The 20,197-nt window shown below is 34.9% G+C and overlaps 2 protein-coding genes and 1 long non-coding RNA gene across 5 annotated transcripts in view; 1 reads left to right on the top strand and 2 right to left on the bottom strand.

The window, feature by feature from the left end:
* The window catches only part of LOC121431427, a 140,732-nt gene extending 139,097 nt beyond the window's left edge, over positions 1-1,635 (bottom strand). The window contains exon 1 of the mRNA XM_041628996.1: positions 1,428-1,635. The gene's annotated coding sequence lies outside the window, so the exon portion shown is untranslated. The remainder of the gene's footprint in view (positions 1-1,427) is intronic.
* An 11,959-nt stretch (positions 1,636-13,594) lies between these two features.
* Positions 13,595-18,217, top strand: LOC121431075. Its single transcript, XR_005972098.1, has 2 exons — positions 13,595-17,429; positions 17,810-18,217. It is a non-coding gene; the product is annotated as an uncharacterized LOC121431075 (long non-coding RNA).
* Positions 18,015-20,197, bottom strand: part of LOC121431074 (transmembrane 9 superfamily member 4-like) — a 25,270-nt gene continuing 23,087 nt past the window's right edge. For all 3 annotated transcript variants that reach the window (XM_041628552.1, XM_041628554.1, XM_041628553.1), the window contains exon 18: positions 18,015-20,060. In XM_041628552.1, the coding sequence (XP_041484486.1) occupies positions 19,911-20,060 (150 nt within the window). In that variant the 3' untranslated portion in view covers positions 18,015-19,910. The remainder of the gene's footprint in view (positions 20,061-20,197) is intronic.

The raw sequence follows: 20,197 nt of genomic DNA, 5'->3' as shown, positions 1-20,197 counted from the left end.
TGACACGAATTCGACCCGGGGAGCTTTTCATTTAAAAATGTTAAGCAAAATGATCGGTGGTTTTAATTGACAACTGTTAAAAGTTACTGAAATTTTTGGAACTAATTAGCAAGTGAAAATCACTTACAAGATGAATCGTAAAACACTTCCCTAGGATATACTCTCTCGACCACTCATCGTTTGTATCAAGCTTAAAACAAAAATGAAAGTATATTTAATGGTAAAGTTGGTGAAGTTGTAACCGTTTATAGTAACACATGGCATATCCTTCCTCTGCATAGGCCCAGTACACTACAAAAACACTGGTGTTCATTTAACGCCAGCTTGGAATCTATATCGGTAAACACCAGGAAAGTGTTGGGACATCACCATTTTAGAATCAAACCGACATCGTTTTAACACTACTGGTGTTGCTTTAATACCTATCTGGTGCTAGCCTAACGCCAAATCGTTGTTGTTTCAATACTTCTCTGGTGTTTACCGATATAGATACCAGGCAGGTGTTAAATGAACACCGGCGTTTTTGTAATGTATGACAAGGCTATCGTTTTTATATTCTAAAACTTTTTATTCGACATTGCACCAATTACGATGCTTCTTATAGTTCGATATAACACTAGTTTTCTAAATAAAGGCATATAGGGACAAACTGAGCAGACTTTTAGAAAGGTCAATCATGTATGAATAGAGCGACAATGCTAAAGAGCATTTTAAAAAAATGATTAGTGTATGCATTGTAATAAATGTATATCTGAGTATTATTTGACATGGAGAAACATTCATCAACAAGACTATAAACGAATGCATTTTATCATTACAATAATTCAGTAGTCATTTATTTATGCGTGTGTGGATTTTTTTTTTGGGGGGGTAAAGAGAGACGGAAAATCTCAAGTTTTCGATGTGCACTAGATTTGACAAACGTTGAAAATTACATCTGCTTATGTCGTGGTGTATTTTGATAGAAAAAATATAATCCATGCATAAACCGTCCCATTTCAGAACTTTGAGAGTCCTTTTCGTAGTAGCTCCATCCCCCTATCGATATCGATGGTCACAGACCATGAATATATATATATATATATAAGCATCTTGGTTTTCCACGTATTGGCAATAATAAGACATCAGGAATGCGAAACAAATTCACGAGTAATGCAGTTTTTACAATGCCAACAATTAAGTTCTTTTATTTCATTCTTTTAATAAAAGAATAAACGAACTTAATTGTTGGCATTGCAAAACTGCATTACTCGTGAATTCGTTTCGCATTCCTGATATATATACAAACCTACCCACTATATCATACGTCTATCCTTGCATACATCATTTGCTACGTTATCTTTGAAAACATGCCTACATCTCATATATCTCCCAAAACCCTCCACGCATTCAGAAGCATTTTTTTATGACAAGCAAACATCTCTCACCTTATTTCTCAAGATGTACCGGTACAAATCCAAATGAATTCACCCAAAATATTCAGTAACAAAATGGAAACGCTTTTTATTATGACCGTCCAATGAATTCTCTGATTAATATTACCAATGCAATCAAAAACGGCGCCAGTACTTCATCGTATATATCCTCAGTGTCACGCCGCCAGATCACAACTGAAACAAGGAGGAAAAGCATCGCTCTCAGCTGATCACCACTTGCCTAGCACTCACCGTCATCGAAGTAGAAAGTTTGTCGAACTTTGACCAGCTTTTGTTCCGAGCTTGCGTGCGTCCCCTTTGAAATGCTTGGTAAGATTCACAGTTGATAATATTCTATTATCCATATCTGTATGGAAAGAATGTCATCCCAATATAGCTCTTACCTTACTCCAATCAACGTGACACACGCAGGCCCATCAATAAAGACAGAGTGTGCATTCAACCGAGGAAGCTCCGTGCTGCAGTGCGGCATGCATTTCAACCATGAAAACGAGGAGGGGCTAACCATGCACACCTTGTTACGGCACATTTTGGTAATAAATAACCAAAATGTGCAATTTTCCAACATTTTCCAACTACATCACGGCACACACCAACATGTGCCGAAACACATCTCAGCCTTGTGAGAGATCGATATGAAGCCTCGACGCCTTTATAAGACACTAATTTCAAGTCAAGTGACTGAAAATGAAGAAAAAAAATGTCAGAGTATTTTTTATACACTTTAAGAAAATAATATACGGCTGTTAAAATTTGACTACTTTGTCAAAAGGTTAAAATCTTGTCAACCTAGTATTTTCGATACACTCTAAAAATCAATCTAAGGCTCTTTGGTAAGATACTTTATCAAAAGGGCAATTTTCTATTTAAAACAAAATTAAAATTAGAATGTTGTCAACGTAAGTAAGTTATATTTGTTCAAATGGCAAGTACTTGCCATTATTTTTATATATCAGGAACGTTTTTATTCCTTAAACAGTGCTGATAAATTTTGTATTTCAATTTTAGTAAATCGTGTGTTTGGCAACTTTTTGGTGTAATGTATTTAACAAGTATATGCAACGAGATTTTTCAATGGTTAGAAAGTACCTCCATTCTGCAAGGAGTGCAGGGGCGTCACTGAAACCTTTTGAATGGATGTATTTGTAAAACAGTAAAATCTCTACAAAGTCTTTGGTGGTGCTATTTTCAAACATACTGAGTGCAAGAAGCACAAACAAGAAATGTATATTTAGGACGAAAATAAAGTAGAAATGGCAACGGTAAAACTGGACGAATTATGACGAGAAGATGCACTCACCCAGAGCAGAAGACTGAAGTAAGAATAAATATCTGAATCAGTGTTCAAATAATTTGGGCAGGCAGAATTTGATGTTCTACGCCTAAAGTAAATATGCTTTAGCGTTGTTTTAAAACTATTGAGGGAAGGTCGTAATTTTTTCTTTTAAAGGGATTGTTGTTTATAACAAAAAGAAATATATCATCTGGCTAATGGTTTTAAAGTTTACTGCCCAAGGCAAGACGCAATAAGTTGGAATTAACTTGAAGACAGGAAAAGAAATCATCAAAATGATAGGTTTCTTGGTTAATAAAGTAATATATGATAATAGTTTAATATTATATAGCACATTTCAATGGGTTCATGTAGGAGCTTTACAAAACTTGGTAATCCAACAGACAACCCTACACATAGGCGTAGTTCAAGGTCGATGAAAATGATGGGAAAAGAGAAAATAAGGAAGAGAAAAGAAGAAAAAGGATTAAAAGAAACAGAAGAAAGGGAAAAGAAACAATTGTTGTGGCTAGTTTAAATCAATATTAATGCCACAAAATGTGCAACAAAGCCCAAGGAAAAGGAAACTAGATACATTATCATTTACACATGAATTTGCCCGATGCAATGCCTTAAAATATACTTGCTTTTATAGTTTTTTTTTAACTCTTCCTAGGGCTAAAACATGCCACCAAACGAATAGGCATTTTAATCACTTATTTCTTCTTATTAAAAACATTAATATTCGTGATCTGTCTTTTTTCTCCCTCTTCTTCCATTTCATATCTTTCTTTTTTTTTTCATTCAAACTCTCCATTCGAATGTTCACCCAAAGCACACATTATTGGTTTAAAACTACCCAGAATTGGATAAAGTTTTAACCAATTCTTGTGTGGACATTATGTTGACATTTTTAAAGAGTGTAATATTACAAGCAGCACTAAATTATTATCAACTGCATTGTAGTCAAATGGTCTAGGGTACACTTTGGTTTATATTGAAGAATGGACTAAGCCGAAAGTTTTTGATTGACATAGAAACATTTTTATAAAAGAAAATATAATCTGAGAAAATCGTCCCCCACTCCGGGTTTCAACTGCCGTTAAGAAGTCCAGACAAGCACCAACCGGAAGTGAACAGTGGGTCCGACGAAATCTCTCATAACAGTAACACTTCCATAAGCGTTAATGGAAAGTTAGACCTATGCTCGATATTATGGATTCTCTAAACATTATATGATTGGAATTGCAAAGTAAAAGTTATGAAAGTAGTCGGTAATTAGGTATAACGTGTTAGGATCATGATCATCTATTTTAATCGGTTGGAATTTCCTTTTTACATCGTTCATAAAAAAAATCTTTGGCATGACCAGATTATCTTTGATGGAGTAAAGAGTCTGCGAGTGAAGCTATCCCCGCCCGGAAAAAAAAATATTCACAAATTAAAATGTACTCAATATAACTGTGTCCTCATCATGTTAAAATTTACAACGAATTTGATGATTTATTTTCTTTCCGTTGATTTTCTGCTCTCTCGTAAACTCTCAAAGCGAGAATATAATTGAGGTAAAGGGGTATCTTCCAGCGTACATTTTTTCGGTACGGTAAGTTGTCTGCATAATACCTTTTTGACTTTAATTAATGATAAGCGTTATGAGTATGTACGTAAAGCTATGTTATTCAAGTATTCAAGTATTCAATTCAAGTCTTTAAAATATTTTCATTTCAATGACATGATTGATTAAAAAAAAATTGAGCTCATACGTTTTGAAACTAATAACTATGATTAAAATCAATTACACAGTGTAACACGTAATTTTTCCAATGAGATTTGAGTACAATCAATTATTTTTTTTTCATACAACGTCTATTCCAAGGACAAGCTGTAAATTGTATTGCCATTCAAACACAATATAGTATTGCCATGTATATACCGATATCGCAATCAATTTGAAAAAATGCGAATATTCGTTATCATTCTTAGGCCTATCTCCCGTAATTGTTGATGAACATAGAGGGAGATGGAGAGGGAGGGGGGGGGAGAGAGGCGAATCAACATCATCAATCTTCACTTGTGTCCTGTTTTGTAAAGACTTGTTTTAATAACAAATTCAATTTTTCTATAGCACGTTTTCTATCAGCCATTCAAATTGAATGAATCGAGTAGCTTTAATTGTATTTTTTTCTAAGGCAACTTTTATGAAGCGGGTCCTAGACGAGGAACAGAACCGATAATATTCCTTCAAATAGGATTTGGAGATTTATTGCACTAGCACACAGATGAGGGAGGGCTTGGGGTTTTCGCACCCCCCCCCCCCCATTTTTCACGATCAAGAAAAAAATGAAGAGAAAGGGAGAAGGGTGAAATGTGATATCATATTCAGACTATTTTTGTCAAAATCTATCACAAAATTGAATTTTGGAATGAAAATGTCGCAATTTTTGCTCGCTCGCTCCGTTCGTTCGCAACTTTTTTTTCGAGAGCTTACGTATACGAAAGATCGTATCTCTGTGCGATGCATCATATCTAGCCCCTTAAAGTTTTTGCATCATGACTCCATTGATGTATTGTATACCAGTCAATTATTAAACTTTACATTGCAAACATGGAAGAAGAAGTAGTTTTTTTTTATTCAAACGTATTAATGTTTGAATTAACATAATTTGATTTATCATTCTTAATATGTTGCAGTAGTTCCTTATATTATTGAAAGAGAAAAGGATGACGACTCTAGATCTAGAAATTATGTGTTTTCTATGTTTTTATATTTCTATATACGTTTAATCGGCCAGTAGAATCTCAATAAATATGGGCTAATGTTTCAGGTACCTTTATGTAATTTTAAACTTGAGATGCCACTAAAAGGCTACAAATTTGTAGCAGCCCCTATAAGAAAAATTAAACGCAGATTATGGTAAGTCCTTCCGCGTGCACTCTTAGAATGTTGGCAACTTACTGTCCACACAACAATTGGACATAAAACTTTATCCAATATTGGATATTGGATAATATAGTTTTAAACTAATAATGTGTGCTTTGGGTGATAACTACACAGTATTGGTTGAAAACTGCCCAGAGTTTGATCATTTTTAAACCAATTATTGTTGTGTGGAAAGTATTTTTCCCAACACTTTAAGAGTGTGAAAATAACCATTATATGATGAGAAGAATGAATACATTCATGAGGTAAATTTCCTATGTATTCAACCTCATTGCATGTATTTCATCATGGCTATTTTTAGCACTGCTTAATCGGAAGCGTGTGAGAGTGGAGAGAGCTATATAGCTACAATGGAAGAAAACTTCAGTGACAGCATTATATTACATAACTAGAGTAACTTGTAACAAAGAGTTTAACTCCACGATACAAAGATAAATTTACGATTCTACAATATTGGTCCGAATGTTTTTCAATCCGAAGAAAATTATTATTTTAAATATATCATCCATTACTTTTGCAAAACAAGTGCACACCTAGTTACCAAGAATGCATGTAGCATTTCCATTTTGTTGAATATAGGAATATATAGATTGCATTTTATTTATTTTTTGCTTCATTTAGGCATTTGCATTTATATCTTATTTTGCATTGTATTTGAATATTCTTATATGGTTAATAAATGAAATTCAATTAAAAGGGCATTGTCGATTTAAAGCCATGTTTACGGCCGGACAGAGGTGCCGTCGCCGGGGATCGAACCCCGGACTTTCAATAATAAACGATTTGCAGAAAAGACATTCCCATTCTTTTAAATCTGCTGCGTCCAATCATCACGAACGATTTAGCATTCCAAACTCTGAAAATTATATTCCATAAGGAAAATATGGAGCTGTTAGAATGTAACGTCACAATCTGTGCACAAAAATAGTTAATTAAAAAGTGTTTAAAATGGTTCTGATCGCAAACTCTAAATGTGATGTTTTTTTTCTTTTGATATGTGAAGGAGAATTTGAAAATAATTAAGATTCAAAATTCTTTTATTGGTCATTGTACGAATACAAAGAAAAATGATTTCCAATGGCTTTAACAATAAGTTATACGCCAAGATGAAAACTGCGATATATCACAACAATATTGAAATGCTTTACATGAACAATCACACTAAACTGTCAATAACTATCTGCAATTACTTTAATACCCCTAAAATTCATAATGCATGTAGGAAAACAGAGGAAGAGAATAAGAAGGAGAAGATGGGTAAGAAGAAGGAGAAGATAAAGAATAAGATCAAAGAGGAGAGGAGAAATATGAAAAGGGAGAAGAATAAGGAGAAAGAAGAAGGAAGCAAAAGAAGAATATGACATCATCGTTAATATTATATTAATTGCCATTGTTTATCCAGCAGTCATACCAACATCACACTACTCTAGCAACGAAACGAGGCCAACTTGGGGGATGACCATAAAAATTACGGGGTCCAAGATAACAGAGGGCTCATAGATCGTGCATAATGATGATAACATCATAATTTCAAATTATTACTGCTCAATAATTTACATGTATATGGATAATATACTCAACTGCACATTGTAATTCATAGCACGCGCAGAGGTTACAAGCCAAACTATATAATTAAAGGAACATAACGGAGATTTACATTATCTCTCCAAATTACATTTTACAACAAAATTTCAATGTATTTAAAATCTCACTTGAAAGGGTATATTGCAAGATATAAATATGATTGACAGACTGCTTCTTCATCAAACGCAAGAGCCATGTGGATGATGAAGGAAACATATTTGTGTGTGTGTGTGTGTACACTGTAAAAACTATGGTGTTAAAACTGACACCAATTAGTGTTAATAGAGGACCACACCCCGAGGTGTTAAAATAACACCTTAGAGATTGAACATAACACCAAAGAGTGTAAATGTAGGTGTTGTAATAACACCTATAGGTGTAAAACTAACACCACCAATTTAACACCGGTGTAAATTAACTGGTGTGGTCCTCTATTTACACCGGTTAACACCACAGTTTTTGCTGTGTATAACGCAAATCCAGTTTTTTAAGTTTTTTTCTCTTTTTTTTCTTCATGATAATTTGATACGTCTAAGGTAAAAACCTAAGTTTTCTTATACAGATAACATCAATATTTTGATAATAATTCAGTGGTGCGATGAGCAACAAATATTTGAGGGCTTAATGTATAGAAGCCTGCATGCGATCGAGGCGAGTGAGAAAAAAGATGACCCTCATTTATACAAAACAAATATAATTATCAGATAGATTTTAACATATATTTCAGAAGGTAACATCATATCTCACCCATTTTCCTTTCCTTTTCTCCCCTTTTCCCATAGTGAAAATTTTAGGGGGTCCATACATGGCCCAAAGACACCCCTACAAATTATTTTGTAAGCCAGAGGAATAGAGGGGTTCTAAGTTTGATTACGAATAGTACCCGAGTTAATGGATCGATCGATCATCACATTACAATGATTCCGCCCCTTCAAATAATCTGTTTATTAGATTTTCTGATCACGTGACCGCCAATTTGTACTTTTTTCCTTGTTGAGCACCGGTGAGCATCTAATGTCTTTCTATTATCTAATCAAATCAAAGCAAACTGAACCGAAGACGAATTCAAATCTCGTAATATGTAATTCAATAGTCATGCAGAAACGCCTCAAAATGTTTAGTTATTCCCAGGTAATGAATCCAGGAATTAAACAAAGGGATTTTGCCTGAGGCTTGGGAAGAATAGCATTCTTCAATCCTTGAATGGAACTGTACCCACATAAACCACACAAAAACACCCAAACCATGATAATAAAACAACATAAGCAAAGATCTGAAGCGTGCAGTCATGCTAATGGACAATAAAACTATTATAATAGTCAGGTGCAATCATTTTACAGTGAGTATTTCATCACTGCTATCTTTATTGATGATGTCATACAATATTGTGACGTCACCATAATTGAACAAACCGTCTAGATCTGTGACTTTCTGCAAAATATCTGACAACATGGTTAGAAAGAGAACAAATAGGAGTTTTATGGCAAAAATCATGATTGATAATAAAGGGGTAAAGTACATTTGGTGGTACTTTAGTAGCAGAATTCATTATTCAAAGTAAATATACACTCTTTAAAATGTTCATACTTATGTGATTATAATGTTAAACAACCATACTTATTTTATTGAGGATTATATGTATATATCAGACAAGAATAAAAATGAAGGTCCTGCGTCGGTTGTGGTAGTATAAAGCAAAATATGTTGAACAGGGTTATATAGAATTTAATGCATTGTAAAGTAAGATAACAATCATGTATATGCATTGAATACATTTTTCCCGCTGAGAAAATTGTATTTTATTCATCGCCCTTTTGTTGAATGTATATTGTCTTTTATTATTACAGCCGAGTATTATAGACTTACAGCTATGTTCGGTCGTAATTTTTCGTCACGTTTTCCTGTTATGAACGAAACAGGAAAATTGCAACTTTGACAGGTAAGCAATTTTCGATCTCTCCCTAAAAAAAAAGTGAATTTATCTCGCTTTGAGAGGGAAGTTCAGTCATGGGCGTAGATCCACTCACGCTTTCTACATGGGGGGGGGGGGACGTTGTTACGCAATGTCCCCCAGATATGAATATAAATTTCTTCGAATCGACACCATTGGATTGAGATATCATTCTTTCCGTTCACAACAAAATGCAAAAAAAAAATAACAAAATATCAAAAAGTACTGTCTGCCATTGTAATATACATAAAAATTAAAAGACCTATAAAAAAGGGGCTACCGTGGCTTTTCAAGTAAGTAAATGAAAAGAACGGAGGGGCTTGCCAAGGAAATACAATGCTTGTATGGGAGATTTTCACTCCCCTTGGTAGTGAGGTGAATCACTCAATTAGGAGTGAAATATGGACCTTTTCACACGTGAATATTGAATCATCATTGTAATAATGATTGCGATTATATTCTTGACTGTGATTAGCGTTCGTGATTCTAACCATTTCAAGTTTGGTTTCACACGTGCTAGATATTCGTCATTAGCCGTATTTTTCAGTGAAATCGTCATTCAAATTACGATTTTGTTACCATGTGAAGAGGCAGTAAGAGGGAACATGTGAGCATTTCACAAAGATTTCACCATAAAAAAGAGTAAAAATTCACTCAACAACCATGCAGAGAAAGACACATATGATCTACTGGAGTGAATTTTATTCACTGTCTTCGACGACTGAACTATTCACTCGATTCTTTTTGTTAGATTTTGTTGTTGTTTTTTTATTTTGGTTAGGATAATGAATTTGAATAATGAAATTGCCAATCTGTACAAAATTTGCTAGATTAGGAAACTTGAATCAGTTTTTCTAAAAAAAATATATGTATATCTCATTCCCCCCAAAAAAAAAACAACATCAGTTTCTCGAATCACGTCATTCCATCATTACGTTTTGAGTACTTCAAAGTGTCTAGCAATTAAGCATTGAAAGAAATCTTACATATTTTGTGATTTCTAATTTCAACAATAGCGTAATAAGCCCCCCCCAAAAAAAAAAAAAATGGAGGGGCACAACATATGGCGCACGGGGACAAAAAAAACTTACAAATTCCGAGCGAGCGAACCAAGCAAGCAAATATGTCTTTTTTCAATTAAAAATTTAACGTCGTGATATATTCTCCTTGTTGTTTCTTTTTCTGCATTTTCATCTTTTTTCTTTTATTTCCCTTGGTTGTGGAGTTTTGGGGGTTATATGGCCCCAGGCCCCCGGCCCCCATCTAAACGTCAGCGAAATGCTATTTTAATTATTTTATTTTATTTCATTTCCAGGTGCACAGACTCATAACCATAGTCGAATTCATTACATTGAAAATAATCATCATACAACACCCAATACACAATATATCAAATAAAAAAAAACACTAAAAAAGAGGAAAAACACCAGCTAATGCCTGGGGATTATCAAAAGAAATCAAGTTTCTGTTAAAAGACTCTCCTCATTAGCTGATGCTAAAAAAAGAACACTAACATTAAAATACAGTTCAACAAATTACAAATAAAAATGACATTTGAAGACATAATTGGGCTAATGCAGGTTTAGACGGAAAAAAGAGACGTAAAACCTGCATTAGCGTTATTATTATGGCAACCCTTTTTAATACCAAATACGGTATTATTTTGATCTCAAAATATGAGGGTTGTTTCATGTTCAACATTCGGTATTTGCTTGTCAAATAAAAGCGAATAATAACCGACCTTCAGTATATGAAGAGTTTTATTCCAAAAGAAGCTAAATCCACTTTGGACATTTTCTGTAAATCAATGTTTTTAATTCACCATTTTCCCTTATCCACTGCTGTTTTATTTTGATATGATAGAGCTATAATAATCTTAGATCAATTAAATCATGTTTTCAAAAATCTAGCATTCATTATCAACTAAAAAAAAATGATGTATCATATTTTTCATGGATTTAGCTCCTTTTGGGAACAAAAAAATAGTAGAATGTTCCATTTTTTTCATTTCAAACATGTTTGATATTGGAAATTGAACAAGAAACACATTTTTCAAGCAGAGTACATTTCACACTTTTATGTTTTTCCATTTACACAAAGTAATTTTTCTGAGAACGGCGACTTTTCGATATATAACTTAATTCCAAAAGGAAGTAAATCCAAAAATACTCATAAAAAATACTAAAACTTTCATCAAAATTTTCACTGATGGTGTGAACTTGTTTGATATTTCATATATCAAGCATTCAAGTACATCAATCGACCATTATTATTTTGCGCATATTCAATCGACATGTCAAGGGTTAAGCTGTGTCTGCAGGGGGGGGGGTTCTCTGCAGGCACAGACCCGGATTGGAACTTTGATCAACAAGTGGTTCTCCACGTACGCAAAGACTAGCGCTTATAAAATTTGCTGTTTTAGTTCCTGAGCGAGAGGGCTTCCACTTCACAGGCGTTATAGGTTGCACATTCAGACCCTTACCTCGAGTGAAGGGTTTGCACATCAGACGAGGTTGCTAGTCGCTCAAACTTTTTTGTGCAAACCGAGACGCACGCACGTACATCAAAACAAATTTTCGTTTCTTTCTTTTCTGTTTTTTTTTTATCGTTGAACATATTGAATGGCGTTTTTCAGGAAGATTGAATAGCATGTCTGGGAATTCAGTTATTTTTTCCTCGATTGATGTTTTTTCTACGTGTACGCGTTAGTTATCAAAAGAGAATATCCAATGAACTTCTTACCCCATGTGTTCGCGAAATTCATGTCACGAGTCGAGCAGAACAAAATCCTTTATTTTAAAAACATTCAACGCCCCCGGCGGTGGTCCCTCATCATCTTCAAAACACAATACTGCTGAAGTATTGAATCTGTCAGGGACCTGGGAACGATTTTTTCAGTGGGGGTGCTGAAAGCTCTCCTCAACGTTGGGGGGGGGGCACTATTGAGTTTTCCATTACACACACACACACACGCACCTCTAAGGGCACCTCACACACAAACACACCATCACACACACATATATAGATTCTGTAGGCTGGAAATCTCACTGTGATAGTCAATAACGTCTGGGTACAGCGACGGTGCTACATTCTATAAATATATATATTTTTCCTTTCTTTCCTGGCAAGCTATAGTTGAAATAACTTATAAACAAGCCAAGCCATAACCACGCAGGATATTTCATTTCACATTGCTCACCTAAATCATGGGGAGAAAATGTTGGGTTCATAACTTCTTTTAAACATGTTGTTAGATCAACACATATCATGTTCCATTACATTTTTCCCCTTGACAATCAATTTCATGGCATAAGTGAATACATGTATAAGCCCACAAACTATTGCAACCATTCCTACATGAAACACCCATCCTAATCGTATTCAAATACATAATGACCACACTGCCCCCCCCCCCCTCTATCTCTATCAAAATCCTCACCCAGATTATGACATTGGTCATCTTAAATTCTGCTCCATGGCAATAGACCAAAGTTTCATGGATTCTTGGAATATTAAGCACACAAAAACAAACATTCCGAAATACATAGCCAAATCACAATCCTTACATCATTATAGAGATTTGTTTAGTTTTTATGCGCTTAAAATGATATTCTCAATCATTATCATCATGAGCTTTACCCCCCTCCCCCCAAAAAAAACCCTCACCCCAACTCTATGGCAGGTATTCTTAAAAGTACACAAAAGAGAGATTCAGACGGGAGGAATAATCCTGGCAGAAATGACAGGGTGCGCAAAAAGAAACTAGGTTATAATAATTAATCATCAAATGCAATATTTATGAAGTGCTGAATACAATGTTTTCAGGCACTGCCATGCATACTTTTACCCTGGTTTTAGCATGGCTACCTTGATCAGGTGTTTGAACATTCAAGGAATTCCTTCCTACCATGCACACATTTACTACACCTGGGTGGAGAGTGGCAAATATAGATAAACACACTGACAATGGACACAACCATGCTGGGATTCAAACCCGGACCTTGTGGTTCAAATAGACCAGTTCGGTATTACCTCATGGCCAAATGACCACTTATTTTTTTTACATTATCATAGGCATATTTCAAAGCAAGATATGGGCAATTCTGGTCAAATGACCTCTTATCTGTTAACATTATGATAATCATATTTTAAAGCAAGATATTATGTAAGCATGCCTTACATAGCAGGATGCAGAAATCATATAGACCAGGTGACTAGAATTGCACACCAACGAACAGTCTATGAAAGTATTTGTTGCATTTTTAGTTTGAATGCATTAACAAGTTGCTATAACAATGTACTTGGCCAACTGTGAAATACCAGTTGCTAGTGGATGCATCGATTATGATTTTTTGTGGATCTAAGGAAAAACAAAATTAAAAAGAATGTATATGATTAATCAAGACATCAAAGTTGGTGCTTATCTCATTAGATATCACACCACCATGTCACTTTTAGTCCGACCTTCTGCGCAGAATGGAAATCCGAACTGGCTAATTCCGGAGATTTATTCACCAAGTCACACCACCTCTACAGTTTGACTACAACAAAAAAAAAATACAGACACCACCTGAATTCAAGGCTCATACATTTTAATGCTACAAGTGATTCAGCAAATACATTTGAAATACCAATATACATCTTGAAAATTTTTCTCATTTTTACATATCCATTCAGTGGACTTACAACTGAAAAACACCGCCATCCCACCTCAAAGAAACTGAGGTCACTGAAAGAGATAAGGGATCGTGCTAAGCCGTCTACAAAATCATGTTTTCGGACAGCACCTACGATTGTATATCCTCTGTATAATCATGAAATTAGAATTACACAATACTGCATTATGAATGAATGTAATAATCATCTATATAGCTTGAGTATATAAAGTCCATGCATCGTCTTGTTTTTAACACAGTAAGCAGGACAAACCTAAGTTTCAAATAAAATAACGAAATAAAATCAAAACTAAAATATAGGAAAGAAAAACATGTTTTGTCAGATTGCAAGAAGCCAAAATGAACAAAACACGTTAATACATAATGTGCAGACGTGCGTGATGGAACCCGACAATGGGGAGCAATATTCAGCTTCATTAACCATACATGTAACTGATGTATGTTTAATCAAACTTGACACAAATATATTATAAATCCTTCAATGTATTTATCAGCATCCATCCGAGGTCCCACAATCATGAATTTGAAATACACAGCTGCAAAGCACATTCCACTTTGTATAAAATCATGCTTAAGAGCTGAATACCTAATAAACGAGGAAGAAGTCATTTGGAGTTTCAGAACTAATTTAAATGCATCTGAGTTCTCAAATAATGTTAACGATGAGAGAATCTGACCTCCAGCACACATATGTGAAGTAGATCACATACATAGAGAGGCCGACCTGCAATGTGCTGTGCAAGAAAAGCTACTATTCGGGGTTATTTTTTTTCCTCTTGAAACAACAAGTGCCAAAAAAAAAGGTTTAAGGCACCTCACAATACATGTAAGTCAGAGACGTGTATTTGCCAGGGAAGTTGGCAAACGTCTTTCCATTGGTCTTCATCACGTTTCATCATAGACAATCAAACAGGGTTGCAGGAAAGATGCAGTGAAGTCTTTTTTGCAGGAATACCACTATCATTGTACAGCTTTCCTGCATCCCTGGGCCCCGTCTTACAAAAAGTTGTGATTGATCCAATCAATTGAAACTACGGAAAGCCAGCTAGGTCAACATATAAAATGCATGTTTGTTTTAAAAAAAATCTAGATATGAATGTATATCCATAAATTCATTAATTTCTTGACAATCGTGTGTTGTCCTTCATTTACAAAGGACATTTTGCAAACATCCTGTAGAAAATATTATGACTCTAATGGATTTCCACAGAGTTATGATTGATTTGATCAAGTCTTTGTAAGACGGGCCCGTTGTCTTGTCTATCTATAATAGAGAATAGAGATCAACAATGAAAACACGCTTGGGAGATTCCTCCATTAAAGACATGACTATGACACAATTTGTTAGGTGCCTATCAAAGCAAATTTCTGTTGAGTTATTTTGTCTCCCAGTAATAATATTTAAAAAAAAACACATAGCACTGAATACAATGTTTATAACTGCTGATATTACTACCCTGCAAATAAGCCAGTTCATAGAGACACTGCGAGCATGTGCTGGTAAACATCATTATAACTCAAATAAAAAATCAATTGAAACTCTATAGGGATTGCCTGAAATGGTAACACTTGATTCATACAAATTAAATTCCTTTTGCAATGGAGAACATACATTCCCCACTCCCTGGGGGTGTATGCTACATACGATGATTATGAATGTTCTTCAAGCAATGGGATCAGACACCCCCCGACCCCACACCCTTCTGCAGCGGAGAACATGACAACATTCCCCACTCCCTGGGGACTATTCTTATCACAAAAAGCATGACAATGGATCTAATTCTCCCTTCCAATGGAGAACATGATAACATTCACCTCTCCCCATGGTGTATTCTAAGGATTCTGATTGCTCCTCAAACCATGGGCTTAGATAAGTGTGACAAAGCCTTAAATACTACCCATGAAGAGGAGAATACAACATTCCCCACTCCCTGGTGAGTATTCCTGGGATTATGACAATTCTTCAAAATCATGGACCCAGAAAAAACATGGCGATCACTGATAACATCCCCGTGCAATGTAGATCATTATTGATTCTCTACCTTTTGTATTAAGCTTTGTACAAAAAAATAATAGTTAAATTTTACATCTAGAGCACTACATAAATATTCATATCATACATATTGTTTTCTCGTATAAAAATTTGACACACAACAGCATTATTTGGTCATGTTTTCCACTTCAAAAACATCTGTTCCAAAACATAGAAATATCTATAGACTGTAAGACAAACAAAAAGAAAATAAACACATGCATAAACTACACTCCTTCTACTACATCATACAGGCGTTTGTTAATGATAATGAAAATTTAAATAACTATGTTAAGCATAGAATAATCAAAATTCTTGTGTACAACAGAATTCCACCCACATCTGCCCATAGCAATGTTGATACTCAATCTGATTGCACATATGCATGGTAAAATTGAAGAACACACAAACAACGGCCTCAGAATCCTACATTAATAACGACAGCATATTTAATATCAATTCTCGTTTATATATCATTTTGTTTATTTTCTTTACTGTACTCCAATTTCCACTTCTATGTACCGGTATCTTCATTTGCTTTGTATATTCCTTTTATGCGAGAATCATTTCCAACAAGCCATTCATCTGCTTTTTATGATCCTCCCTCCAAAGGTATTTATAGTAACAGTTTCGTATGCATAATTATATGTTTGTATTAAATGGGTTTATCTTGAAGTGATGTTTTCTTTGGTCTGAAGTTTTCGACATACGATAAACCCTTTATGAGCTACATTCAAATGATGAATATAACTTATAAGTTTTCCCATATTACACCTGTTCTGATTCAATTACATTGGTTGCCAATAAGGCAGAGAATTGCATTTAAGATACTTTTGCTTGTTTACAAAGCACTGAATGGTCAATATGGTTAATATCATTTAGGTCACATTCATATGCACATAACTTACGAAGTACACAGGATAAGCTGCTTCTAAAGCTACCTCACTTGAGAACAAAAGTAACTCTTGGGGATCGTGCTTTCAGTTGTGCTGCTCCAAAGCTTTGGAACAAATTACCCCTGGAAATACGAAAAGCACCAACTGTTACCATCTTCAAACATTTATTGAAGACCCATCTTTTTTCAGAAGTTTTTGGTTAATTGTATTATATGCATAATTGTTTAATTTGTTTGAGCAGTAGCATTGTTGGGAGCTCTGTTACACTACAGCGCAGTAGAGTATATTTACATAGTGACTGCGCTATATAAATGGTCTAATTATTATTATTATTATTATAATTCACTTTCCAACAAATCATGCTTTGTGGAGCATTAAGGCTCAATGGATCAGTCTTCTGACTTTAAAAACAGAGAATCAGGGGTTCAAATCCCAGCCATGGCGAGAATTTTTTTTCAGCAAGAAATTGATCCTCAGTGTGCCGCAATCAACCCAGGTGAGGTTAATGGGTACCTGGCTGGAATTTATTTCTTGCAATAATGCGCTGTAAACGGTGTCGGGGCCAAAGCCAAATTAATAATATCCAGTCCTTACATCCTGAAAAGTATGGTTTTGAAACACGGTGTCCCATGATGTTAAAGTGATTGGTTAACATTGGTTCGACTTAAAAAATCTGAGCTTGAAGATCACACTTGTCACCTGTGTCTGTGATTTGTTACAAAAATGAAGCCCAGAAAAAATTGCGTTCGAAAATAATTATTTAGTGCTTCAAAAATTGAAATATAAAGTGACCGTAAACACCATCTTAATTTCATCCCATACACTTATGTGTACCGATTAGGTGTCTGTAAGACGCCTATTTACAAAATCGGGGTTTGCCTTGTAGTTTTAGCTTTTCATTCTCAATAATGGTTGTTTTCAGGGTTTATTAGTTCTAATACATGCACTTGTACACATGTTTCATCTTGGTTTGAGAATTTTTTAAATCAGCTTCTCACAAAGTTAAACAATACCGTCAAGCATTTATAAACTTTCTTACACTCTAACTTGTTTATGGCTCTTAAGATTTCCTTTCCCTAACGGATTCAAGGACTTTCTCTACAGGACTACAAACTATCACATAAATTGGGATATTATTAAAGGGTTAAAAGCAGAGAATTAACACTCCTTTTCCTGTGTGAAGGGAAGGAATGTCTCAGGAAAACCAGAAATTAGTTTTTTTTTAAATGTAGACACTGTTAATAAGTTTCAATCACATACTTAATGGATTGACCAAAATGTTAAGCCTTTGAAGATGTCTGATCTTACCAAAATCCATTGAAAAAACAGATTGGGTCCATTTGCATGACAGATACATATATACTAAATCATAAAGGTAAGAAGACAGGTAAGACAAATATACATCAAAGTCTCCAAACATAATAATACTAAAAAAAAACCAAGGAAATATCTTTAAGACTTATACATAAATAGATGTAATGTCAGCTCACTCAAATATTGACACTTTGTCTTCAACTCTTGATCACGATGCACTAAAGTTCCTTTTCACATTGCGTAAATACGGAGATCATGGATTTGTAAAGTTTGAATAAAATATCTCTTCTTATTGTATATGATAATAAATATAACTACAAGATGTTGCCTTCTTTGCAAGAGTCATTGAAAACAAATAAAGGATTAAAACTTGAATGGTCAAGCGACATGTTTTACGACCTATTACAATGCAACTATGCTGGGTTAGTGGTTTCGTTGTAACACAATACCATATCGTACCTACCGCCTGAGAACATATACACTCTACTGATCTAGAATATAGAATGATAGTATTATTAGGTCAATGACTTGTAATACACATATATGAGGGGGGGGATAAATACAATTTCTCATCTTGCTTCAACACCATCCTTACGCTATTTGAAAATCTCAATTAAAAAAAAAACAATATGGTAGACATTATACTCAAAGCCCAGCGCACACTAATAGATCTGTTCGTGATCCATTTTTGGAAAAATTTGAAATAGCATTTGATATGAGCATTTCGACCTGTACAATCTTAATGACTAAGGTTACCAAATTTGATTTGACTACAAAAACTGAAATGACACCAGATAGAGAGTGCCTCCCAGCCATTATAAAAGCGAATTCAACTCCTAATTGTAATTCACAATGCCTTGGCTATTTTTCCTTTGGCTACGATTTGAATCTGATTTGGCCTTTACTCCAACCCCAAGACTTGCAGCAAATCAGGATTTTAATCATAGGATTCAAAGTGTTAATCTGAACTTAAAATAGGATAATTTTACTTAACTTTCACATTTATGCCATTGGAGACAATTTTGCTATATAACACATGCTTCCCAGAGACTCCAGCCCACAAATATAGGCCTATGGATTCAGTCTCCAATGGATTAATGCAAAATACAATTTGTTAAAAAAATAGTATTAGACACCGTTCTCATTATACTTTCTAAAACTAGCTTACTAGAAATCGGTTCAGGAAACCAGTTTGGAAGATCACATTGCTAGCGTTCCCATTTGTTCAGCCGAAAGTGGTTTTCAAAACCACTTCACGTAAAGTGGTCTTGTTTCCATGGGAATCCTTTCGGTGGGGTGACATGTCCCGTGCGAAATATGAAACCGCAGCCTAGACATTCTGCACAGTGTGTGGAGTAGCGCACTAAAAATGTGCAAAGATTGTCGCTTCTCGAAGAACGGTTGTATCCTCACTAACGCTAAAACCAGTTCAACGAGGCAAAGCAATCTTGAAAACTCATTCACGAGGTGGTTTTCCCGAACTGGTTTGGAATAACGTTTCCAAGACCGCTTTGACCGTTCTTATTTCGCTTTAAACTTGTTTCCACTATACTTGTTTTAGGACGGTAGTGAGAACGGTGTCTTAGGCAGGCCAAAGAGTGACAATATTCCAGTGAGCTGACAAATTGAGCACTTGAACTGCTATCATAGTCATACTAGTTGTGATAACATGGTATCAGCTCTGCGCAATCGCTTATTTACTTCTATATGTACTTACTTAATAACTATATACAACCACATGCCATTTGACATGGGTAGGGAAGGTTGAGGGGTGGGGTGAGGGACTCGGAGGGGAGGGGAGAGGGGCTCAGTCTATCTTAACTGCACTGTATATCTTGGATACAAAATAATAAGCTGCGTAGAATCCTATCGTTCCGGTCAGGATCCAGAATGTTAGTACCATCATGAAAGTGTAACCGAAGTACAGGAGGGCGGGTACAAACTGGGTGATTTCAAGCTGAAATGAATCAAAAGAAATAACATTTAATTAGACACAATTCTTATCTCCCTTGCAGCATGAACACTAATTTCTTTCTTTATGGTCTCATTATCATTCTCTATCAATGTCATGGGTGCTATTGTAATTAATATATT

The sequence above is a fragment of the Lytechinus variegatus genome, chromosome 17, assembly GCF_018143015.1.
Source record: "Lytechinus variegatus isolate NC3 chromosome 17, Lvar_3.0, whole genome shotgun sequence".
Classification (NCBI taxonomy): Eukaryota; Metazoa; Echinodermata; class Echinoidea; order Temnopleuroida; family Toxopneustidae; genus Lytechinus; species Lytechinus variegatus.
The sequence above is the reverse complement of the archived record's forward strand: the minus strand, read 5'-3'. Positions and strand labels throughout refer to the sequence as shown.